The sequence below is a fragment of the Vollenhovia emeryi genome, unplaced genomic scaffold (assembly GCF_000949405.1).
Source record: "Vollenhovia emeryi isolate VEMERY1.0 unplaced genomic scaffold, V.emery_V1.0 DF939142.1, whole genome shotgun sequence".
NCBI classification, from domain to species: Eukaryota; Metazoa; Arthropoda; class Insecta; order Hymenoptera; family Formicidae; genus Vollenhovia; species Vollenhovia emeryi.
This window is the reverse complement of record NW_011967224.1, coordinates 554711-581238: the sequence shown is the minus strand read 5'-3', so window position 1 is coordinate 581238 and position 26528 is coordinate 554711. Positions and strand designations below refer to the sequence as shown.

At 37.5% G+C, this 26528-nt stretch overlaps 2 protein-coding genes across 7 annotated transcripts in view; both read right to left on the bottom strand.

Annotated features, from left to right (window-relative positions):
• Positions 1-583: 583 nt before the first annotated feature.
• On the bottom strand, positions 584-17064 carry LOC105566749 (voltage-dependent calcium channel subunit alpha-2/delta-3). Of its 4 annotated transcripts, none has more exons than XM_012020996.1 (19): positions 16218-17064; positions 15318-15504; positions 13821-14360; positions 13309-13719; positions 12747-13061; positions 12280-12336; positions 10347-10427; positions 9753-9827; positions 9468-9572; positions 9194-9265; positions 8710-8857; positions 7599-7665; positions 7268-7425; positions 7049-7184; positions 6313-6345; positions 5023-5297; positions 4129-4463; positions 2951-3196; positions 584-2781 (listed from the first exon to the last, which is right to left on the bottom strand). In XM_012020996.1, exons 1-19 carry the CDS (start codon positions 16298-16300, stop codon positions 2392-2394), a joined length of 3714 nt encoding a protein of 1237 aa, XP_011876386.1. In that variant the 5' UTR covers positions 16301-17064; the 3' UTR covers positions 584-2391. The 4 variants fall into 4 exon arrangements, with proteins under 4 accessions (XP_011876386.1, XP_011876387.1, XP_011876388.1 ...); XM_012020997.1 differs by having other exon boundaries at positions 7599-7650; XM_012020998.1 differs by lacking the exon at positions 6313-6345 and having other exon boundaries at positions 16218-17063.
• Positions 17065-17167: 103 nt separating this feature from the next.
• Positions 17168-26528, bottom strand: part of LOC105566747 (voltage-dependent calcium channel subunit alpha-2/delta-4) — an 18845-nt gene continuing 9484 nt past the window's right edge. Inside the window, exons 3-16 of one of the 3 annotated variants that reach the window (XM_012020989.1) lie at positions 26173-26342; positions 25284-25653; positions 24881-24962; positions 24293-24585; positions 23383-23945; positions 22792-23129; positions 22312-22578; positions 21822-21950; positions 20464-20831; positions 20074-20278; positions 19306-19897; positions 18782-19137; positions 18254-18550; positions 17168-17537 (exon numbers count right to left, since the gene is read on the bottom strand). In XM_012020989.1, the coding sequence (XP_011876379.1) occupies positions 17247-17537; positions 18254-18550; positions 18782-19137; positions 19306-19897; positions 20074-20278; positions 20464-20831; positions 21822-21950; positions 22312-22578; positions 22792-23129; positions 23383-23945; positions 24293-24585; positions 24881-24962; positions 25284-25363 (3861 nt within the window). In that variant the 5' untranslated portion in view covers positions 25364-25653; positions 26173-26342 and the 3' untranslated portion in view covers positions 17168-17246. The remainder of the gene's footprint in view (positions 17538-18253; positions 18551-18781; positions 19138-19305; positions 19898-20073; positions 20279-20463; positions 20832-21821; positions 21951-22311; positions 22579-22791; positions 23130-23382; positions 23946-24292; positions 24586-24880; positions 24963-25283; positions 25654-26172; positions 26343-26528) is intronic. The other 2 variants (XM_012020990.1, XM_012020991.1) reach the window with 2 other exon arrangements.

Sequence of the window (26528 nt, the reverse complement as noted above, 5' to 3'; positions counted from 1 at the left end):
CTTGCACCCTAATGGTCGGAAGCAGGAGAAACTCCTCCCTTTAAAAGACACGAGTCACTACCAGCGACATCTGCGTTACAACTAAAATCAGTCACGTGACAACGCGTTAAAGAGCCGCGCTAAATTCAAATGGCGAAATCCACTATTGAATTTTTGAATATCTCGATTCGACGAAGGTATTGAAGGCTATTCCGGAAATCGACTATAACAACTGCTTCGAGAATTGGAAAAAGCGTTGGCATAAGTGCATTGCGTCGGGAGGGTATTACTTTGAAGAGGACGAAATTGATTTGGAAGAATAAATAAAGGTTTTTCAAGTTATAACACGATTCCGGGTTTCATTTGGGCACAGTAGTATGTATGATAGATATACATGTAGTGTGATCTAATCGTATTTTAGATTTAGAAAAGGAAAATTAGAAACTTCTAACGAGATCGTTACAGGTCACCGGTTTTAACAACCTCAAGGAATTCATGTGGAGTGGAGAGGCGGCAAAGAAGCTGGAAGACAGGACAGAGTGTACGTGTACATGCGAAAGGGCTCTGCTGGGAACAGCGAGACAATAATAAGTACAGTCTAGTCTTCTTTTGAAAAGTTGTCATTTTGATACGAAAACGTCCTCGTTTTACATAGGCAAGCCGTTGTACATAGCAAATTGTAATAAACTCTATGTAATACAAACAACATCTCCCGTTCTCTGAACGGAACTCGTTCCCGCGACGAGGCCACTATCCACGAGCCGGAGTTCAGCGGTAATATATAGAACGTTCGGTGATTTATTCGATAAACATACAACAAGATCTCGTATTCCTCTTTTTTTTCTTTTTCTCTTTATCTTAACCGCGTGTCCAAAGGCACACACTTTTTTTACACACACATACACACGCACATACATACACATCTCAGTATAATACAGCGATATACAAAATTAACGTTTCGTAATCTTCCGTAGATGTCGAGCGACGCGTCGCCGTCCTGCGTCGCCGTCGGTTTATAATGTACAAAGCGCGTATGCGAATGTATCGTAGTGTATTTGTGAACATGCACATGTGTGAGTACGCGACCCTGCTCCGACAACTAGAAAAATCTACGTTTCAACGAATTAGCATTTAAACTGTCTAGATCGATCCTAGAAATACCTGGAGCTCCCCCGCCTGGAGCTACCATTCAATTGTCCTATCTATGTGTGATGAAAATATCAAAGTCGATTGAGACACTTTGTTTTACCGATTCTTGGAACGTGTTCTGATGTTTAGCAAAAGAAAATTTGAATTTCGATTGTCAAAAAAGACGAAATTCTTCTTACAATACTGGATGTATGCAAAAAAACATTAAAAAAAGGCTCGACTGTTAACGTTATGTACTTGGTGCTAGAAATGCCTCCAGACAGTTATTTGAGACAGTTATATCCAGATATCTATCATCATTGTATCATTGTTACTTAAATTATTACTTAAATAATACGTCGCAAACGTATGTAACTTTAGGAAGATGCCCAATATACGTTTTATTTCTCATTTTGCCTGCTGAAGGATCCATTGGCTCATCTTCGATTCAAGTGCAGTGTTAAAAAAAAGATGGATAGAGATTAAAAGGAATTGACAGGAATTTGTCCGAAATTAAACATCTAATTTGACAGACTCCTGTCAATCTTTTAAACTCAAAAATCACTCACCGAATCGCACTTGCTTCTCTATTTCATGATCGTAAATGTGTTAGCGGACAATTCTACGCTAAACGCATTTAATTCTGATTATCTAATCTGTCTTGGCGATCGATGATGATGGAGGACAACTTTGTATTTTAGTACACATTTTGATATCGATTGCGTTCGCCGTATTTGATTGATCGCGTAGAAACTGGGTGTACCGGGCAGGATCGGATAGCACATTAAATTCGTCTAGAACAACTCCATTGCATCTGCATTAATGAGATTGCAGTAACGAGAGGTAGAGAGCACACAAGATCTCAGAGCTCATGATTAAGAATGATATACGCTTGGAGAAAATCAACAAATGTAATTAATACCTATAAAAATTATTTTGAAAAAAAGAGAAAAAGAGTTAGTTTACTTTCATTATTTCTCTCTTACCAAATTATCTACTTACTCAGAGTTTCCCCTATTTTCAAATCAAACATAATTATATGATATCTAACTCGCATAGGAAATAACAATTAGCACATTGATTAGAGAAATCAAGAAATAATTAGACGGAAAATCGTTCAAATATGCGCTATGTAGCAATCCTGGTCATCGGACGAGACAACTGGATGTACAAATATCCACATACGTTCCGTCAGGCGAAAGTCCGTTCAATTCGCGGCATGCCGCGAATTTCATTGCTTAGATTGACACAAACTGTTAGCTACGAAATCAGCTCGCCACGAAATTAGCCGAGGAGGAAAGTACTTCTTTCAGCCAGCGCGCACATCAGCAACAATATCAAGAGGAGCAGGTTCGACTTGGTGTTTGCTGCCAAGCCGCACTGATCTTTAATCTCACTCTCGCGAGAATGCATGCGTATACAGGACTGCGGTCGCTTACGCTTAAGGCCGGTAAGCGCTTTCTGGCAGACCAACGTGTTATTCTCGTAGATCACCTCCTCTGGCTTGACGTTCAGTACCGGCGATGTCGTATCATCACCACACATAGCGTTTACTACCACCAGCAGCATGCTGGTATTAGTTACCGGCTGCACCATATACAATCCCTGCTCGCAATTTTCATTTACGTCTTTATCGTATGAATTAAATGAGGCGTTGCGTAGATACAAGTATACCTGGAGATTCAATACGTAAACGTTATAAACGTATCCACAAAAAGGAAATTAGGATAAAAACAGCTATTTAAAAATACTCTAATTGCTAGGAACGCCACCTCAGATGTAATAATGTTAGTAATTCACAAAACAATGTTAAAGGAAATATATCTTTTAAATTCAAATTTACCTCTTGATCACACACTTCCGGATGTGTACGATTGATCAGAACGTTTTGGTCAAAGTTTCTCTCGTCCTTTTGCTCGATCGGCAATTTTTCTTCGCTTTCATGATCATCCTCATGAATGGCCGATTCATCGTCGCTAACATAGTTATACGCTTCAGCATCATCGGATTCCATTATGCCTGTCTTTGCCCAAACCCAAGCAGCTTGACCGATCATCCATGACAATGCTGTCTGGAAATGCTTCCATGGCTGCAACATGACATTTTGCTACTTAATTTTAGAACGAATAAAACTTTGATATATATAATTATAAAATTATGGTGTCTTAATCATTATATTTTTTAACTGAAAAATTAAAAAAACCCATGTGCATTGCCTGATTCTTACATTCTTCGATCAAGTAATTAAAATCCTTTGAAAAATTTCTTAAATAAGATAAATTATAATTATAGTAGATAGCATGCCGAAGGAGCAAAGGAATATGATAAAAGATTTAAAAAATAGAGAAGGAGACACACAAAAGCAATGGGAAGAAGGTAGGATTAGGGAAGCGAAATATAATAAGAGATACAGAGATTTAAGCAATGCGGAGGGGAGGCCGAGATACTTAGAGTTTAGAAATATAGATATGATGGGAAAAGGTAAGGAAATTAGAGCGCTGATAAGATTAAGATGCGGAAACATGGAGGAAGATAACAAATACTGGTTGGAAGAAGGAAATGAACGAAGAATATGTATATTTTGTAAAGAGGGTAAAGATAATATAGAGCACTACATAAAGGATTGTAAAACGACGAAAGACTGGTTTGTAGAGTTAGGTAATAGTATGGAAAAGAAGTTGGAAAGATTATATAACGATGTAATAGATGAAGATAAAGGAAAGATATTATGTAAATTATGGAAGGAAAAAGAAAGGCAAAAAAAGATGAGCTAGTCATTGTAGAAATAAGAAATTAGAAGTAAGAAATAAGAAGGGAAAGAGATTAGGGGTAGAGATTAGAGAGGGTATGAATGAGAGTATGGATGAATGAGTGGTTAAGAAACTTTTGTAAACCAAGTCCCACTTTCTGGCTGTATGCTAAAGGTAATAAAGCATATATATAAATTATAATTATTATAGAGTATATTAATCGGCCTTTTTTTTATTTAACAGAGTTATTACTGGAACTGAAAGTGCTCACGGTAAGAAGAATGTTGCCGGCGTTGTTGGTTTGCGAACTCTTGAAGCACACCGCTTGATAATCAAAGATCCTTATCCTCTCAAAAACACCGTCCTTTACTAAGCTGCTCATTATCGGACCCCTGACATCGCCGAAAAATCTACCGGCGTTCCTTGCGTCATCCCCGGCAGCGATTATGTAGCCGTTATTGTCAATGAGATAACATGCCCAGGCATTACCGCAATGCTTATTACCATCGCAATTACCTTCGCAATTAAATGTTATATTTTGGAGAAGCGCTTGCAAGGCAGTGTGCTGGAACTGGAAGCCGACCACCACGGCTGGCGCTTTCTTTTCTGTAAATTTATTGTCGCAGATTTGATATATGTTGTCTTTTTACCGTACGTACGTACTAAATTATTGTTAAATTGCAAGTTACGTAACCTTAAGACCTTCCGTCTCACTGAAGTCTGATATCGGAAGACCATTAAATTACACGAACATTGGAAATAACTTGCGTTAATTACTTATTTAATATTTCAAATGTAATTTTATAAATTATTCATTCTATGTCATTTTGGACAATATGTTTTTATCTCGGATCATCTATTGAACTATCATGGTTCTTTTTAAGGAAATTTTCGAAAACAGATAAGGCAAATAAATGTAATTAAGGATCTCTTTGATTTTAACATTTTGAAATTGGAACTATTTGAAACAACGTGGTCCTTTCTCTAGTTTGATAGCAACTTGAACATTGGCCGGTATTCATATAGTCGATTCTTATTCAAAATCATCTTAAGTGTTGTCTTAAGAGATTAATACGGCTCTGTGATTGGTTAAAAACACATTAAGAGTTTACTTAAGATGATCTCAAATATAAGAACGGACTATGAATACCGGCCATTGACTTACTGATAAATACAGCACGACTGGCAGTGACTAGAGTGGTATTGTCGGCACCTTCATCTTCGATCGGCACGGAAAAAACGAAACTGTCCGGATCAACGTAGTACTGCTCGACCGCTCGTTTATACCATACTTCGTCGATAGCACGAGGATACAGCTTACTGAAATGATCCTCCGGCAGTGTACCCTCATCTACTGGCAGAATATCTTGCCACCTGGTCAGTCCGCTATGTGTGGCCATAAACGCCAAGACCACTCCGAAACGTTGTTTGAACTGCTGCCTACGAGAGAAGACACTTTAGAAATAGCGATTCGGATCGTCCGCGACTCAAGCTGGCATTTACTTTTATACAGGAGTTGTTATACATTTTAGGATATACATTTGGTATGCAACTATACAAGTTATACAGATCTCCCAAATTTGTACATAGGCTCGCAGCTCCTTTGCGCCATACGCTTGGGATTTTATTTGAAAAACAAGTTTGAGTAACGACAGACACGAAATTATATCGATCTCACAATCACAAATGATTACGTGAAAGACCAAATTAATTATATAATGTTACAAATAAAACATGATTTTATCATTATAATATATACCCATTATTTTATTCTTAGATTAATGAAATAAATAAGATTATGTTATGAAAAATTCGACGGCCAGAGAAAGGATTATTTTTTGTAGAATGGCGCAAACGAACGAATGATACTTTCGAAAGTGCTATTATAAAATAGTCAATCAATTCAGGAAAATCCTCTTGCTTTCGCAGTATCGCTCGCGGAGCATTCCTCCTTTTCAGGCTTTTGTTCCTGAAAGATGACAATTGCCCTACAACTTGTAAGCTAATTTGCCGACCATGTTAACAAATGTCGAAAGATGGAAAAAAAGAACAAGAAAGAAACAGAAAGTAAGAACAAGATTATATAGCGCGATATAAAAAGAAATAATGAACAAATACTTTACTTATACAAAAAAACATAGCCAACCAACTTAAGAAAAGAATAAAAGTATGATTTTTCTGTGAAATTTGTTACAAAATCTTTTTGCTTTAATACAATTAGAAAAAGAAGATAATAAACGCAGTTCTATAATGAGAAGTGAAAAATAGAGCAAAGTGAGAGGAACGCCTGAACGGATTCTGTAAAAGAGAAAAAGAAAGAGAGGGAGCAAAATAGGGCTAAGAAGAGAAGAGCAAGATAGGAAGAGTTGTCACTCGCATTATAATGTACGACACGAATGGTTGAGAGTTAATTCATTACTTTCTAAGAATGTAAGGTGCGTTGTGATGGCGTTACCTGGTCATCTGATTCATCAGCCTAGCTAAAGGTCTGCATGGCGTCAAAGTGGTAAGTACATTAGTCAAAAAGAACAGGTGAATCTCTCTATCCTCATAGAAACAAGAAAAACGAGACAGAGAAATAGAAAGAAAGAATTGTGCATAAAATAGAGAAATAAAGAGTAGAACACAGGACGGAGTTTTGTGTGTAAAAATGAGCACGTGTAAGTTTTAATTCTGATAAGGAAACAATGGTAGAGAAAGAGCGATGTCTCCGTCCTAAAGTGCGTCAAGTAGCGATTAATCGTTTCATCTCTATTTATCTCACATTTATATTTCATTTGTTATCTTTAGAAAAATATTTTGTTGTATCTACTTGTGATGGATTATCAATAATTAAGCCACTGTTTAGTATTGAACGTCCACAATGACTTCGAAGTGTGATTCTGTCAATTTTTTATTATAGTTCTGATCGATAGCTTGTTTTAGAAACTAATCATCATGCAACAATAAAAATAATGTTAATTTTAATGCAAGCATAATATTATCGTTAATTACAGATTTATATCTATATGAGAGCGATGTAAAATATTGTAAAACGTGAGTAATTATGTTAAAAAATTCGATCGATTATTCGCGCGCTAATTTATGCGAATAATAGGGAAAATGCAACTTCGTTTATCGTTTCTTCAAGTAGTCTAATCATGCTGTGTAAAGCACTCTTACGTTGGCGAATAAATCGAAATTAAACTTACTCTGTTGGATCCTTGGTGCTGGGATTCGGTGGGATTTGCTGGGCGAACCACTCAGTTGCCTTAGCATCGTATACCAGACTGAGCAGCAGATTCCTGTCGCAGTAGTACGAGTTCTTGTCGGCCTTGTAGGGATTAGCTATCGAACGAAACGAAATTCATTTTAAAACGTAACAACGAATACAACAGAGGCCGCATAGATAACTCAAGATCGTGACTTACGATGAGAACTATGGCTGGAACTCGCAGCGGAGTATTCCGGCGGTTGGGATCGTTGCTTCAAGTCGATCCACTTCCAGCCTGGTAGGCGGGTACGCTCCAGAAAATGCAGGAGCTGCAACTCCGAGGTATTGAACCTGTGTTCACCCTCGTAGTGATACCTAACATTTACAATAGGAAGCTCGTATAAATAGATGTGTAGAATCGTCGCATCCCATTACAGTTTATGAGATTACTTTTTAGCTATGTGTACATTTCATTTCAATGCCGCTACAAGAGGTAAAAGCACTTGCGTGAACTAGAATTATTATTATAGGGCTTATTCGAGACTTACTTGCAATACATCCAATGGGGGTGCACCCGCCAGTTACTACCCGCAAAGTAATCTGTCACGTTTTTCCCTATGATAGTTCAATTCGTTCAAATTTGACATGGGCGATTGAGGTCAGCGACGAAAGCCTCGATAAGTCAGAAGCAAACAGATAATAGTTTATTTTAACGTCCGAAGCAGAAATTGAAATTGTTATCGTTTCAATAAGTTTAAAATTTCAATGCGGCAGAAAAATAATTTCCAATCGCGCTTTGTCATCACGAATATTGTCTGTAGCCACAAAAAATTAGATTAACAATTAGAAACGATGGATTACAGTTCTCACTTTTCAAAGACCGTTATGTTTACCATCCAGTTATTATAATAAGATATAAATAAAAACTTGTTTATAGAACTTTATAACAAGAAATTTAATGTTAACTAAATTTCAAAGATGTGACAAAGAACGCAGTGACCTTTCATCGAATTTAACATCATTAACATAGGAATATTTACGGGATGTAACTTTCTCCGGTTGAAGTAAACTTTCCTATCGAGAACTTTAGGTTTATGTAAAGTGTCTAGAAACGTTGTGAATTTCACGATTGATGCGACACAAAACCTATTCGCGAACATCTCCTCGACTCCAAACTGTGTACCGAGTAGAACTTTAGCAAAACTTTGCGGCTTGCCAGATCGATGTATGTCTATAACTTACATAAAGCGGGATTACATTGAAAGAGAAAACGTATTGCATGTATGAACTTTCGGCACGGTTTCCGTAGTCGTATTATTAAATCGTCAAACTCAGCTATCTATGTGTTCGATTTAACCGACCATGTCATCTTCTATCCATTTGAGTCGCGTTCTTAAAAATTTTACATTCAATTTGTTTACATTTTTAATAGATCGATTAATTTCTCAAAGTACTTTTAAATAGAAAGTATAGAACAGTAAATTCAAATAACAATGCTCAACGTTCTGCGTGAAATAATTTCGGACAACTGTTAGCATTTTAAAAATCGGAAATAATGTCATTAAAAAAATCCATGTGTAATTGTAAATAATCTAATAATATTACATTATTAGAAGCTTTCGTCGCTGCAAGATGGTTTGCTAGAATTAAAATGCGTACCTTTAGCGTGAGATCGATGTATCTCCTCGATAGCGTGCACGCGGTAATTTCCAGAATGATCGTGATCGGGCAAACTGACCACGACTGTGAATGGAGTGTCCCATATTCCAATGTAATCGTATTTTCTCTTCACTCTGCCGACACGTCTCTAAAGCCACAAACAATATTGCAAACATATCAATTGAAGCAAATTAATAGCCCAATTAAAACTGTATTAAAGAACTTGATTTGTTTGGGATTGCGAAAGATACGTAAATATATAGGGGTGTGGATTTGGGTCGAAGCCCTCCTTAAAATAAACAATTCAAATAATAAAACAATAAAGTAACATCAAATCTTGAAAATATAAAAAGTATCGTTTATTATTTTCTTTAATATTGTTTTTCCTGCAAGATAATGCGAATACTTTTAATTACAACTACAAAAATGAGGTCCTCGTAAATTTACGGATATTTATCGCTAAATATTGTGACGATGTACTTACCATATCATCGTAATGATACTTTGTGTAAAACGTCACGCTACCATTCGTCTGATTCACCACATCGTTGCGAAACTGCGGAAAAACGCAACAGACTGGTGTGTAATTGCTTGTCAAATGCACGTATAACTTTGACTGACAATAAAAGTTGGTCAAACTACGAGAACGTGTCATTGACATTCTACGATTTTCATTGCGAAAACGACACTGTGTTATTTGCTCTACAAATCCGTCAAAGTGTATGAAAAACATTTTACTAATCTTTTTACTTATTTACCAGGATGAGTCCTTCGTCGAATTCTCTGGGACCCCTGTCGTGATCCACTAGCTCAACCTCCGCCATATCGACGCTATTATATGCCGGTTTTAAGATACCCTGAAACTATTTTTACAACATACATATTATTTTTACTATTTATATTTATCTCTATCTCGCTACGCCGAAAATTCAGTGCTGATAGTAAAACTCTCACACTTTCATGTGACATAAACGTCAACTCGAGGTACAAGCATGCGCGCGCGAAAGGAGTTAAATATGATAATATAATTTAAAGAGCATTACCACTGGTCGAAGATCTGGATGAATCAGAATGAAACCATTGTTGGTCACGATAAAGGCATAACCGTTGACACCGAGCTGCTCCCACGGAGAGAAAAAGAAAGAGAAGATTGTATTATCATGATTTGCATTTGCTATGCCGTCAATTGGTGGCACTGTCGGCATCATAAAAGCTATAATGAATATTAATAGCAGTTTCGTGTCACTCTTCTTAATAGAGTCATCGTATTCGATGTCCAAAGAAATATTTAATCTCAATATTTAATCATTTACACAAATATCTTATGGTTTTATCGTGTTATATAATATTTATGATAGATTATATTTATCTCTGAAATTTTTCAACTTTCTAATCTATGTATATCACTAAGGTCCACCAATCAAGCAACAAAAATGGAAAGAAAATAAAAATGAAAATAATTTTAATTAATTCTTGTTTTAATTTCTATGTAGATTATTCGATTTTGGATGTTAAACATTCTAGATACTTGGCTACAATTGTTTAATTATTGTTATTCATAGTTAATTGCTGATGATAAAATGTAATTTGTTGCTTTTGCAAAATATCAGAGATATATAAGTGATAATATTGCTCACCATGTGTGGAATCATCAATTTCTGGATTTCTTCGATCGGTACGTCCGTGCCAGCAACACCAAGGAGATTGGCAATCATCGTCTGCGCAGACAATTATCGATACTTTAATTAGGGACCCTGTATGATGTCGCATTGCGTGACGCCTCTATCATATCATGACAACGTTATTATATTCGAAATAAATTACGAATTATTATCATCTCAAGTCGCATAACCAGAAGCGTATCTACCTTCTCCAACAACGTTCTATCACAATGAGTTCGTCTACATAAACACGTTTTGGTATATCAAAAAGTCATATGTGTGAGAAATGATCACCCCTCGCGTGTATGCAATGATGAGCAATGGTCCTGAGATAATTTTCATCGGCAAGAATATGTCACGATACCATACATTATTTTCAGGAAACAAAAATATTAAATAACAACATTTGTTCAAATTATTAGTACAATAATTAATAGTCTATTATTGCAAATTCTACATTGGACACAATTACTGCAAAGCCTTGCTGAATAAAATGATGTTTAATGAATTGGAATGATATCTGCTGTGTTGCAGAGAATGAGAAATAGATTGGAAAATATATCCAGATTGCAAAATTGTCATGTAAATATTAAAATGGTACTTGCAAAAATATAGCGCGCGCGAGAGGGACGAGCAAAGAGTGTGGATTTCTTGCGATTCGACGCAATAACTAGTTCAACTACTTTCAATGTGTATGTGTGGCATGTGCGTGTGTGCGTGTATGTAATAATAATAACGATACACAATGAAAACTCTATAATAATTAAACAACAAATTCTCTCTATAATTAATTAACAACATCGGACGCAGGCTACCCTAAGTTAGTTCAAGTAACAATTAGCTTCATTTTTTCGAAGTGACGACCTTTCTTTTTTTTCTCTTTTCCATTTGATAAAAGATAGCTTAACAGGATATTTTATTTTTATGTATTTTATGTAGCAATGTTGCAGAAATAATACCTGAGTAGCAAATAATAGGCAAAATTTGTTTCGTTCTGTTAAAGTATTACAGAAATGTGATATGCATGTGTACGAGATTAATTAAGAGTATCTTGAGAGGTCGTCGCTTGAATTAGATCTACGATTGTCTCTGACTAATGAAATCTAGCACTCAATAAACTGCCAAAATTCATATTATTCGTGTACGTGCGTGCCTGCTGTTACTCGTAATAAAAGAAGCAAGTGCCTGGGAAAAGTAATTATTGCTATGTAAAGTGAATCATTATTCACACAATATCTTTAAATCTGATTTGCTTCAAAATTTAAATTTTATTAACAAGACTTGTTGTTTGGATCTTTGGAAATCCATTCGCTTGCTCCTTCAGTTAATGCTTTTCTCTTTCATCGTATAAGTATATAGTAGTCACTGCAGAACGATCTCTACAACTCAATCTTTACGAGGATATTATTTTTCGTCGTACGCAATCCAACAGGCGGGCAAAACTTTGCCTTTTTTTCTACTCGTCTCGACAGGACACAGGGTAGACTAACGTACCTAAACCTACCTAGTGACTTGAAATAATTCCAGTAACTAACGTTAGAGATCAACACAAGATACCAGAGAGTCGAATGTGGACCTAAAAGAGATCTATGCACGTCTACGACCTTGTTCCAGCATCATTTACATCGCGATTATGTTTTAAGCACCTGTTAAAAATGGCAATAGATGAAATGTTCCTTTCTCAATAGAGACCCAAAAATTTAGAATAATTACAATGCCATTTTTTTATAGCAAATATTTTGTACAGTTTGATGAGTAATAAATTAAGATCCGTTAAATGGCAATTAAGGCTGATAGCGAAGATGAGGTCATAGGTCGTCGATCGCACGAAAACGAAAGATAAAGATACAGGATGTACTATATGCATCATAGAACAATGTTGCTTGAGTTTTTTGTTTTAGCTGCCAACCTCTCTTGTTTCTGTCACCCAGTATGCTTCGTTCACCAGCACCTGCCTTGTGATGTTCTGTGGACAAAGAGGAACTTAAAACCGAAGCAAGTGTAGCGCGAATATATACCTCGGGAAGAAAACGTGATTCGCGAATTTTGTGACTTTTATTTCGTTTATCATTTTTTTTGTGTATTAATGAAGAACATTTAATGATTCCATATATCACAGAATTTGTAAAAATGTTGCGAAGAACGTGAAAGCGTATGAAAGCGCAGACAACAGAAAGAAAAAAAGTGAGTGATATTTGACAATGATTGCTGAAGTGAGAGAGAGGGAGAGAGAGAGAGAGAGAGCTGTCTCAACGGAGATCTTAATTAACCTTTAGGTTGTCCTTTATCGACAACGTAGGAGACGTACGACTGTCGCCCTTCTGTCGGCCGACTTCGGATGTTGTTTGCAAAATAACGAGAAAATAGAAATCTTACCGCGTTCTCACGTCGATCAAACACTGGCATGCTGACCGAGGTCATTAGTTTGTATTCCTGCAGCCCGCTGGTCTGGTCGTGGCGCCGCTTCTGCTTCTTCACGAATCGCCGATCCTGTTCCTCCATGTTGAAATACTTCTTGTTCCTGTGGTAGAGCAAAAAACGCTCCTTCTGCTCCTCACTTTCGCGCTGCTCCCACAACCAATCGGTCATTTTCGGATCCGTCACGTCGGCGTAGACAGGCGTCCAGATGGTTGGATGATCTGTGCGGCCCAACACCAAAGGCCTCGCCATTACCGGCACATACTTTAATACCTAGCAAATTTGGAAAGCTCAATGAATAATGGGATCCCAGTCGTTATGATGTGAAGAGATACTATCCATTCAAATATCTTAAAAAGATTTCTCGCCCGAGAAAATTTCTACAATTTATAAATTTGCCATCTACGACTTTCTATATTAAAGCTGCAATAGCGCTTTTTGCCGATTGTTTGTATCAAATATAATTTTATAGACTGAGGTCTTTATTTATCGAATCTGAAAGCAATCTCGATTCACTGACTTCTTCTCTGACTTCCGCCGGGGTGCATAAATGTACATAAAATCCTCTATTGGCGCAAGCCATCCACTGCACTTCCCGGACATCTGCAACCTCCCGACCGATCAGATAGGTGAATACTCTAACGGGCATATCGGCCTTCAACGGATAAGTTGGATTATCTTTCCAGTTATACGCCTCAAAGATCTCCTTATAGTTGTATGGTACGCCGTCGGTGATCAACATGATTGCCTGATTGCATTGAGCACCTTCCCCCCGCTGAGTCCGAAATGCTTCGAGCAACTCAAAAGCGGTCGTCAAGGCCAGAGAGAAATTGGCGATCATCTCTGTATTTAGATCCGAAATGGCTCGCTTCAACTCGCGTATGTTCGCCAGATTCGCTTGGACCAGGGTGTCATTGAAGCACGACACTACCTGTAGATGTGTCGCTGTCATTTAATAATTCTACTAATTTAATATTTTTCGTTTATTGCTTTGGATTAACATATTCAATTCTTTCTATTGATTTTTTTTACCTCTCTAGTCACGTTGGAGAATGTGATGATGTTGACAAAATCATTGTTACCGAGAGTGTCAAGAATATTGTTTATCACATGCTTGGCGATCTCCCGCCGTATGCCAGTCATGCTACCGGACGTGTCCATCAGGATGAGAATATCTTTCGGACTGGTAGCCGCTTCGATGTACCAACTTCTCGTTCTGCAATCGAATAGATCCACCGGGTCCATGTACCAACTCATAGCAGGATATTGGCGCATGAAACCGGTCGCGCTGCCGAAGTACTGCCAGGACAACGACGGGTCCTGTTCATAATTGTTGATAAAAGTACGATCGAGCGCCTCAGACCACTTAATCGCCCGGATGACACTCGAAGCGCGATCGTACACGTTCGTGGGCACATGCACCGCCGACATATTGAGATTCACGTTACCGCCGAAGTGAGGACTGTACTCGAGATCAATCGTGTTGTTCTTCGCATCGATGAACTCGAAGTTTTCCGGCGGGTCCATGTCGGGGGACGATAACGCCGACGTTTCAGCCACGTCCATTATCCTCTGAAGGCAAAAACAAGGTCTAATATTAAACAATATATGAGAACATGCCTAATGCGGGTCACAAGGCAAGATGTAGGTAGCCCAACTTGCAGATCTTAAAAACTTTCTGAAAATCGCGAATCTATATACCGTTTATTTCCACATTAGTTCTACGCGCCGCATTCTTTTTTCGGACATAACGCAGCTTGGCTTACATGTGGAATTATTATCGTCAGCAGATTCACGTATTCGATTTGATAATAATTATTTTTCAAATGCAATTCGCATTTTTTCTGATGCTACATTTAGCACTCAGTATTCCCCCCTCCCCCCATTTTCCCCCGTCCTGTAAATTAATTTTCTTGCGAAAAATATTATCCCAGCCAGGATTCGAACCTGGGACCTCCCTCAATCCGTGACGGGCGTCTTAGCCAGCTCGACCCCACTGGGGCTGTGATAATATTATTCGCAATAACTGGTATATTACTTTGGAAGGGACGCTAGTTTGCAGGCGAGCGTTTAAAGAATAATAAACTTTCAAGTACGACCCTCTATCTAAAGCCAAACAATATATGGAGAACATGGCCTAATGCGGGTCACAAGGCAAGATGTAGGTAGCCCAACTTGCAGATCTTAAAAACTTTCTGAAAATCGTGAATCTATATACCGTTTATTTCCACATTAATTCTGCGCACCGAATTCTTTTTTCGGACATAACGCAGTTTGTCTTACATGTGGAATTATTATCGTCAGCAGATTCACGTGTTCGATTTGATAATAATTATTTTTCAAATGCAATTCGCATTTTTTTCTGATGCTACATTTAGCTGATATGTTTAAAAGTCTAATATGTTTAAATGATTATAACTTGCAATTAAAAAGCTCAAATGAAGCAATGTGTTCGACAATGAAAGACCGTCTGTTATCAGTTGTTATAAGCTTAAGGACTTGAGGGTAAGTGAAATAAAAGTATCGTACCTTGATAGCCGAGATCTTGGACTCCATCATAGCCTTGATGTCTTTCGCGATCTCCTGGACAAGAGCATTTCCGTCTCGTGGCGCGACATCCGCCGACTTGTAGCTGTCCTCGAATTTGTCCACGTTCGTCACCAATTTGCCCAACTGCGAGAGTTCGAAGCCTAGCTTGTCCGCCCATCCTTTCACTCTGTCAATTAAGAGAGTAAAATAATTATAAAACAATGATAAGAATTTTTATAAAAAAGTCTGAATAAAAATACTCATTTTATTATTGTTTCGCTGTAAGAGATGCACCGTTTCTTATTGTTCCGTCTTGTAGTTTCTTTTCATATTGCCAAGTTAACTTAATGATGGAATAATAATTAATTTAGAATACTTTAATAAATAAAAATAATTTGTTTATAAGAAAATAACATGCGAATGGTAATCTTATTCATAAAAGAAATCCAGTTCTCAAAGTGAAGTGACGAATATAAACCATGACTCTTGTTCACATATGTACGAAAGAAGTTATTCTTTTTCTTAAAAAAAAAAACATACTGAGTGGATATATAAATCTGGAAGTATATAATAATTTAGTTCATATTCAGCTATCAATAATAACGTGCCTGTGACAATGTGCGCGGAACAAATGTTTAGTGACAAGCAATTTTCGCAAAATTTTCTTTTATTTCCGAAAGTTTTTTGCGGAGCATGCCGTCATCGCAACGATTCCATCAAGAGACACAGTCCTTCACGGTTGACCTAAATATCACTTATCGCCTCATTATCGCGTGCGACGGGATTGATCAAGTGCTCGTGTTGTTGCCAGAGGATTCGAAAAATGAAAAAAAAAAGAGAGTCGCAAGAAATGAAGAAAACAAGGACAGGCAGATGATTGCCAGACCACGAGGTGCTTACATATTGTGGGAGATACTGTCGCTACGGTCGAGTGCCTCAATCAGGAGCAGGACGACGACGACAGGTATGAAACAGGGCCTCATAACTTTCCCTGACCACCTGCTGGCCACCTCGGTCCGCTCCTTGGGGGGTTGTTCGTGCACAAGAACACGGTAAACAAAATTGAGGTTCGCGTTTCACATTAAGAATGCCTGCGGTCGTTCTGCTCGACGTCGATCGTCGCCGTTGTCGTATGCGCACTCACCAACTTGGTGGCGACTCACGCGGGGCCTACGGCAGCTCTCACTCGGTGTCTATAAGCGCTTTCCAGGCTTATCGATTTTCTGGCCAGGCTTGCGCACGTAAAGTACGGGCGAACGACGCGCGGCCACGCCAACTGTCAAGGATCAGAATTGATAAAATTGTTTATGTTTTCATGTACGTTTGATTATCGGGCAAGTGGAACGTTTGCCGAGGCGCTGATTAAGAAATAAGACTTACTACTACTAAATTCGTCGCTGTCCTGTACGACATGGTAATTAATTAAAATCGTTCATCGAAGGCTTGCTTGGTACTTGGTCTTCGACAGGTACTACATCGTATATATATTTATGTATATATATATCATACTTTTTGTAAGTGTCATTGATGATGTCACAACGTATGGTATCGAGAATTATCCTCCATATTTCCAACGTTGGATATAATACAAGTCACAATGGATTGCTTTCTTGAATAAAAGATCTGTGAAAAGAGTAGGAGAAAATTCAGCTTTAAATCATTACATATCATCTCTTTATTTAATTGTTGCGAATTAGGAGACACGCTGCTAATTTTCGCCAAGATATATTTAAAATCAAAATAGATATACTTATCTGTTAAAAAAAAACTAATATATTCTACATTAAAAATTATTTATATATTTATTTTTTACTAATGTATAAAATTATGATTTGGGGAGAAAACTTACGTTTTATCATTTTATTGAACTTTTATTATGTTATTATAAGACAATACAGTTACCATGTACCAAGGACAACTAAATTGTTGTCATACAAAGACATATAAAATCCTAGCAACAGTGATACACAACAGCAAAGAGGACACCATCGATGCAGATGCACCGCAACCATAAGTCTCGTATTCCAGAGGATGTTCCGTAAAGCAATTCTTCAACCTGCGTCTCTTCAAGGCGTTCAATGGAATCTTGTGACAAGGTTTATCGCCCGTGCTATTTGTGTACTCAAGGGGTGAGATGTTGACGGGTGTTACTTCCAATCTTTTGTAGCACGTTGGGTACATGCTGTTCACCACGACCAGCAATAGATTAGTGTGTGCCACCTATAAATTATTATAGGTGATTATTTTTTCTGGAAACTACCTGATTATACACATCTTTTCGTGAAATCCCCATCAATTCATTCAACGGCATGAATATGTTAAGAAATGTAACTATAAATTAAAAAGTAAAAAACATAAAATAGGAAGCATTAATATTATGAATAGCTCAAGAAATCTGATAAATCTGTTCTAGTTTCATTTCAAGTGTTAAAAACATTTGACGATAATAAAGATTCATTATATCTGACAAACACAGCTATCTTGCTAATCTATTAAACTGACTTTCAATGCATTGTTGCAAAACAAATAATTAACAATAAATTATAATACCATTAAAGGCTCAATGACGTATACAAAAAAATCGTTTTTAATTATTCATAGATGACGTAAAATGCACATTTATTTTATGAACTTTGAAACAATTTCTCTGTACTGTTTTTAACATTAAAAATGTTGAAAAAAGTATGATATTTGTGTATGGTTGTCGCAGTTCCATACGTACTAACAATAAGTCTCTACATTCATTTAACACTATTTAGAAGCGTTTATCGAAGTCGAAAATATAATATAATATTAGTAATAATATAATAGATGAACGTATGTTAGTTTTGTATGATTATTTGACAAAAAAATAATAATAATTTGGCAAAATAACATTTATTCTACATAAAAACCATAAAATTATATCGATCTCAAGTAAAATAGAAAATATTTACTCTCTGAGCGTAAAAGGGACGTGAACAGTAGTCGGAGTGATTGGTGACGCCTTTTGCAGCAACGGTCTCGTTCAACGTATAGAGTGTTCGCTTTTGATCGCAGGGATAGTGATAGAGATAGCGTGTCGGTTCTGGTGGCGGATCTGGTAAATCCTCATCAAAGTGGACTTTGCCGTGAATGGCGGGCAAGTTTACAAACTGGGTCGCAAACCACATCAACCGCAGCAGAAACCAGAGCAACAACCTTGCAACATGTTGCAGCGGCTCCATCAAGCTACTGGCGGAGTTTCCGATTCGCTAGAACAATATTCGCGTCCCAATAAAAGCATTCTTTCTTTTGTAAAATAAAAAAAGAGACTCTGGAAAAGTTTGTTCTTCACAACTATTTGTAATTCTTCCAAGTGTAAAAAGTTCTCTTTTATAATTTTTATAATTATCAATTCAACTATGAGGTACCTAAATATGACTTTTTAACGCACACAGTATTCTTATCAATCATCGATTTACTTTTTGGCATATATTACTTACGACCTCTTGACACCATGCTTGATAGTCATAGATCTCGACTGGATCATAAACGCCCTGGTTGACCATAGATAGCATGACGGCGCCTTCCTGCGTACCCATAAATTGCCCAGTGTCGTTATGTGCATCCGAGATTACTACGTAGCCGTTCTGGTCTAGCAGGTAGCAGTCGATCCAATTGTGGGCACAATTCATCAGTGGATTCGTCGTCACTGAAGTCAACGCGATGAATCGCTTGTATAGATCTCTCATCGGTATTTGAAAACCCACTACGGCTGCCGGCGCTTTCTTGCCGCCATCCTTGGGTGACAGGCTCAGTGAAGCTGTCACTATCGCGTCCGCGCCTGCTTCCGATGGAACTGTATGATACGAGAGATATTTTATTTCGTATTACACTAGACATCTCATTGTCAGATATAATCATAAATCTTGTCATAAATCATTATATGAATGTTCATTTTTTATCGGAGAATTTTATAATTAAAAATTATAAAATGTTCTGTGTCCACAGTAAATACGATTCTTACCGGATAAAAAAATACTGTCGGAATCTAATTCATTCTGAAAGATCGCGCCTTTGTACCAAGGCTCATCCACTGCTCGTCTATAAAGATCGCCAAAAACAATACTGTTTTCCGCATTCGGTAGCTCACTAGCCCTCAAATAATGCCATCTGGTAAGACCACTTTGCGTCGCGATAAACCTAATAAAGATACCATAGAGATGTGCCAGATCCCGAGCTCTTGGAGGTAAATCCTCCATATAGTCACCGTGAAAGCTGTTGTTCGTTGCCTTGGCATCGAACACGAGCAACTGCAGCAACTCCTTGTTGCAGTAGTAATCGTCGTGCTTGAGTGTCTGCCTACCACAATTGGGCTCTTCGTCGACATTTTCGTCTATGGGCGGATAAGCCTCGTATTGTTCGGACCAGCGCCAACCGGGCCGGCTCATCAGCGCCAAAAAGTGACGCAATTCATCTTCTGAACTGTCAAACTCGTGACCTTCTAGATAATGGTAACGACAATACACCCAGTTCGAATGTACGCGCCAATGATCGCCCATAAAGTAATCTGACACGTTCATGTTCATGTTCTGGTGCTTGCGGATCTCGTCGCCAACCTTGAAGAATTCGGTTATTTCAATAGATATTTAATTTACACCGCACAATCATATGTATAATTATTTACTTAATGCATTCCGTAATTATTTATTAATTAGTATAATTATGTGCATGGAATTATTTTAAAGGCGGTCACTTAAGAATAGTGAAATTGCTGTTTTGGCGCTGCTTCTACCTTGATCCATGTACTTCCATAGTTAGGTATAACGACTGCGAGGCTAAATGGAGTGCCAGGTAGAGGCGCATAAAAATAATCACGTTTCTCGAGGTGGACACGACGATTGTCATCATAATGTAATTTCACAGGAATCTCTGTCATGTTACCCCGCTTGTGATCCACTAACGCTGATCTCAACTCCAATATCTCAGGTCCAGGATTCCTGCGCCCATTTTTAATTAGTAAACTTTAATTGTTAAACATTTCAAATAAAAGATGATAACAGAAGCAATGTAATGATTAAGCGAAAAAATATAAGATGTTTCTTAGTACTTAATACCATGTTTCATATTTGCTCAGGATCTATGGAAGAAACTGTAATAAATGATGAAAATGTCATTACGCTACCTTGGTTCGCGTCCATCGTCAAGTATTTCCACCTCCGTGAGGTCGATGCTGTTATAGTTCAATTTAAGCCGGCCTTTGTGGACCGGCCGGAGATCTGGATGCAGTATAACGTAGCCGTTGTTAGACACAATGAAGGCGTAGCCGTTCACGCCGAGTTTGTATGGCAACGTAAGTTTGCGAATGTCGCCGAGCGGCACGTCCGTTCCGGCCACGCCGAGCAGTGTATCATTCGCCGCATCTGTCACGTTGTCGCGATTGTTCATGCGATCGAACACAGGCGTGCCCACGGAGGTCAACAGTCTATATTCTTGCCGGGCGGTGGTGTTCAGGGTGGATGGGTCCTCCTCAATGTTCTCGTCCTTGTGCAGCTACGCAGAGCAATCGCAAAAATGAAGAACAGTTTCGATGACAAGATATCACATCATTCCCTCTAGAAATTTTCATTAAGAGGAGCGAACACGTCGCCAGGGTGGAACAAAAGCGGAGAGCCACACTATCTAATCCACTCTCGGTTACTCCAATGCCGAGGTAGAGCATTGGAGCGTGTCCCGGCACCAAGGGTGCAATCAAAGTCTCACAAGAATTGACTATACAAACACATTTCTCATCGCAAGTAACATTCTTGAATCAGAATCTGATTTAAGAAGTCTCATAGTACAGAGTGGTATTTTTAAAGAGCTGAGGTCTTTGATTGTCCGCTTAATCCCGAACATCTTGTACAGCATCTAACACTGATCTAATAATGGGAAATAAATCAAAATAAATTTGATGAAGCCCAATCAACAGGGTACTAAACCCAGTTCAAGATACTAAGTTCTCAGCCTGTAAATAATAATCAATCAACCGGAGACCACTCGGTGCATCGATTAGCCATATCCCAATACCTAGCGATTAATTATTTGCAGGTGTTTGTCCAGTTCTCCAAGTTGACACTTGAGCGATCTAAGGCTAATTCCTCCGGATATCAAGCAATTGACTTTAAGCTCAAGCAAGGTGTGCTCAACTAAATCATATTCTAATTACGCACAATTAATATTTATTATGAAATTAGTAATATTTTAAAAAGTCGATCAAAAGGCTAGGTTTTGTTACCTCACCTGATTTTACGCGAATAATACCAAACAGAGCAAAATTGGAAATTATTCATTAATTTAAAACAAAGTTTTAATATCTGTAAAGTTTGTAAAAAATTTTTTTAACAAAATTACATCGCGTGATCCTAGTACTTCCGTTTGGTATTCGAGAGATTAAGTACAGGAGCTTGTGCCAAGGGAGATATAGCGCGATACAGATCTACACGGAGCACTTTGAAAGCCTAGGGACAGGCAGCAGGGGTGCTTTCGTGATTGTATCTAAACCTGCTGTATGTAGATTGCGTCCTCGTTTATTCGCACGCCCAGCTGTTTTCCCTTCAGAAACCTTTGTAGTCGCGATTTTTGTTCTTCATGCTTCATCACCAGCCATAGCCAAGCGGCAAGTGCCGGATTCTGATGGGATTTACGTACATTTATCTTATTCTTTTATACATGCCCTCGCTTTTACAACACATTTAGATATCGTAGGAAAAAAAACATAAAGGCAAAATTACCCGCAATAGTAAATAAACTGCAATTAAAAAAATTTTTTTAACTAGTATAACAAATATTAACGTTCACAACAACATAAAAATTACTTTTTGAAAAACTTTAGGCTTTTCTTACTACAAATGTCGTATAATAACATTAATAACATCTTCGCTTTTCAGACAAATTTTCTTTAAACTCAACTAATTGCAAGAGATGCAATTGTACAGTTGAATATTTTTTAATTGTATAAGAACTATATCGTATTTAAAATGATAATTCCTACCGTAATGTCGGCATAAGCATGGGTCCACACGATAGGATGTACCAGACTCTGAAGCACCAAGGGTCGTGCCACAACCGGAATGTACTTGAGCACCTGTTCGCGCACTTCCTCTTGCGTTTGCACATGCTTGTAGTCGCCGTGATTCAGACACGATCTTACCATCCATTGAAGTTCATCCATCTTTGTCACTTCTTTCCCTATAAGATACGTAAACACCCGCACTGGTACATAAGTACCATTTTCTTGCCAGTTCCATTTTTTGAACACCTAAAATGGAAGAAACGAAACTATCACAATGAGTGATGTTTATTTAAAAAATGTCTTATTGTTATTATTCATTTAGTGTCATTTCTTGTTTATTAGTTTCATACTAATTTACGCTGCTAACAGAATCTCCAATAGTTTCATCGCCACGCGAAATTTCAATATACATATAAAATAACAAAAAGTTATTCAATGAAGTGATGCCTATATTACAACCTCCTTCAGTTCATTTCCCAGCCTCCCTTCGGGAACACCGTCAGTAATGAGCATAATGAGCTGATTACACTGTGAGTCGGCGTCGCAACCGCGTATGTCTCGGTAGGTTTTAAGTAGACTGAACGCCTTGTTAAAGGCCCTGGGAAAGTCGGCAACCTCATCCCCTTTACCGATATTATCCATAGATTTCTTGAACGTATCAATATTCTCTGGAGTGGCTTGAATCAGCATATCCTTAAAACACGGCACCAAATCGGTCGTCTCGTTGTTATATTTTAGCAGTGTAACGAAGTCGTTATTCGACAAGGTGTCCAGAATCGAGCTCACCGTTGTCTTTGCTGCCATAACATTACCGTTTCGTTAAGATAAAGTCATTAAAACTCTTCACATTACAATAAAATGTTATAATTTTCATTATAAAATTAACAATCGTGATAAGTCAATTAAAATATGAATTTATTAAGCTAAAAGTTGTATATCTTTGTTTCATCTTGTTCTCTAAATGTTAAAAATTTTCTATACAGACAAAACCTGATTGTAGAAGTTTTAGATATAGACTTTTAATTCCATTTTCCTAATGATTTTCCATACCGATAGTTTTTCCCATGCCGGTCATACTGCCACTGATATCCATTAGGATCACCATGTCTTTGCTACATGTGGCTGCCTCAATGAACCAACTACGTACTCTGCAGTCATACAAATCAGCAGGAGTATCATCGTCATCGTCATAATCATCATCATCCTCATTATTATCCTCATCATTATCATCATCATTATCGTCGTCGTTATTGTCATTTTTGTTATTATCATTTTTGCTATCACTATTATCTTTGGTATTGTCGTCACCGTCAGCATCATCATCATTATCGTCGTCGTCGTCGTCGTCGTCGTCGTCGTCTTCGGCGCTCGTTCGCCATTCCATAGCAGGATATTGCCGAAGCATACCAGTGACTGAACCAAAGTATTGCCACGACAATGCCGGATCAGATTCGTAATTCTGACGAAACATGTCGTCCAACGGCTCAGTCCTTACGATATCTTTAACTACATCTGGCGTGAGATCAAATACGTTGGTCGGTATATGAACCGATGAGTAACTCGTGTTCACCGGGATGTTGTAAAAGTGCGAGTCCGCGGTCAGTTCCATGTCTCTGGAATCAGTTCGTAATATTCCTTCGTCGATTTATTTCACATGATAGCTTTCCACTTTCGACAGTATATTATTGCGCTCGTATTTATTAATAGTAATTTTCTCAAAATTACTCTGCAAGTCTAACTTAATAAACATATAAAATTACAAAAACATAATTTTAAGAATCAACTTTAGATTCTTTCTAATTGGTTCTATGCAAATGTAAAAAAAAATAATTATGTGCATCATTGGCTCTTAATTCGTCAAAATTCTTGCTCGTTTTAACCCCAATAATTCCGTGACTAATTTTCGTAGGAGGCTATTTAAAATGAAGAAATTTACAGTAAGGCAGAGTAATTTGCTCACCTATACACCTTCACCTTCACGTTCACCTTCTTCTCCTTCACCTCCTTTGTGCAATATTTCTTCTTACTTGCTGAATCATGTCCCATGACAGGACTGCATTTGCTGGAAACGTAGGAGAAGTTACCATGCTCGAGAGATGGATCCCAGCTCTCTGCAGCCGCTTCGGCCGCTATTCGAATGCAGGTGACTGCATCCATCTTTCGACGCAACATCCTACCTACATTTTCGCTGATTGCATTGACCAAATCTTCTCCGGACTTCTTTTCAACTCTCGCGTTCATGCTTTTGTATTTCTAAAAGAATGATCAAGTACCATTCGTTTAACATCAATACTTTGTTATCCGTGCAGCATTAGAAATAATTATGATACTTAAATTGGAGACATTTAGAAAATTATGTAGAAAGAATTGCAATTGCTTTTTGGCAAATAATCATAAAACTGTAAAAAATATTGCAATTTGAATTTTTTCTTACCAAGATAAAATTGAAGAATGTGTTATCTTGCACACAAAATCGCGGAATTGCTTGAATTCTTAGTATTCGATATTTGTTATCTCTATCTAACAGTAAGTAAACACGCATACTCACTTCTAGCAATTCCTCGGGCCGGGCCACTTCGTTCGCGAGTTCCCATAACTCGGTTCCCAGCTTGTCTGCCCATTTGGCCACTCTTGAGAGAAGAAATCGTGAATATTTAATTTAAATAGAAAGTGCATCAATATAATTACAGTTGCATCGAAAAATGTGGTAACAACGATAAGCAATAAATTAAAATACACTATAAAGACAAATAATAATAATTCATTGATAAATTAGTTAATTTTAGACTTGTTGTAGCAATAAAAAATATATATTGTATTATTCAATTCTCTAATTTTTCGAATTCTTAACATTAAAAAAATTCTTTTCTCATTATTTAGTCTTCAATTCATTTACTTAGAGCGCATTCATGACTTTTTCATTCTATACTGCGTAACTATGCGGAACTCACATGTGCGCGTCTTTAGCCCGACACACGACGAACAGCAACATAAAATAAAAGACGAAACATCGACCTGCAGTCGTCGGCATGAACAAAAACCGCCACGTCTGTTTTCGTTTTCTTTTGCTCTAGCGACAGCTACTCGTTCCTGAAGGAACGTTACGTTTCTCAGATTTCTTTCTATGAAAAGCACGGATCCGTGATAGCTCACGATAGCACTCGAGTGGCAGTGACTACTGCGGAACACACTGGCCGCGAAGTTCACCTCCAGTCCGATTATTTTTGGCACTCGAGCAGCGCCGTCTTAAAGCTCTAAAGGTTCCTTCTTGCTTTCTGGCGTGGATATTAATAAAATCATGCCGGCCGGTCAGAACAGCATCTAAAGAAATTGAAATAATTGTTAGAAATGGATTATGAATGCGATTATAAATTTCTAATTTTCAAAACCGGGAAAAGTGTTTTACGAGATATCAAATCTCTTCAATTCTTTCAAGTGATCTACTGCAAATCGTCTATCGCGAGACAATTAAAAAATTAAAGTGTTATCAATATATTAATAGGTTTATTATATTGCACAGTTTACTCGTACAAGATTCGAAAACATTCAAAAAGAAAATTGATATAAAAGTCGTAAAACACATCCAAATTTCCATAGTACTTTTACTAAATCTATGGTAATTGGAATAAAGAAAACACTTCAAATATATGTAAGGTGCTCGTCGCAGCAGTAATCCACGATTATAAATGAATTGAAAATTTTATAAAATATTTTTTAGGAAAATGAGATTCAAATTTATACAATTACTCGTTTTTTCGATCTTTCGATATAAAAAAACTGTGCTATTTTACGTTTTTTACTCATTACTAAAACAATACATTGCGCGCGTTACGCACGTACCATTTAGCATTATCTTTTATATTATACATATACGCATATGTATGTAATATCAGAGTCTGATATTACATATGATACTGGGAATATCAGAGTCTCCCAGCCCTGATGATGCAAACTGCAATGTTTGCGAAACGTCGGCACCATGGCACACTGTAAACGGCCGCGGCAACCATCTGGAAGCCATTACGACTAAATCTATAAGTTAAATGTAATTAATTTATTATTTTTAAAATGAGACCATAGTAGGAAGATCGATTATGTTTGATAAGAATACAATTTTCTTCCAAATTACGGTTATTAAACAGAAATTGTTTTTTAATAGAACGGTACATATACAAAGTTTCTTAAGGTGATGCTGG

Bases quoted from the DNA above. Each gene is read 5' to 3' on its own strand.
- LOC105566749 (XM_012020996.1), bottom strand. From the start codon at position 16,300: ATGAGGCCCTGTTTCATACCTGTCGTCGTCGTCCTGCTCCTGATTGAG. The intron at 14,361-15,317 runs GTACGATACTTT...TTTTGCCTTCAG, and splicing joins CCAAGATCTCGGCTATCAAG to AGGATAATGGACGTGGCTGA. The intron at 7,185-7,267 runs GTAAGTCACGAT...TTCGTTCGATAG, and splicing joins TTCCAGCCATAGTTCTCATC to CTAATCCCTACAAGGCCGAC.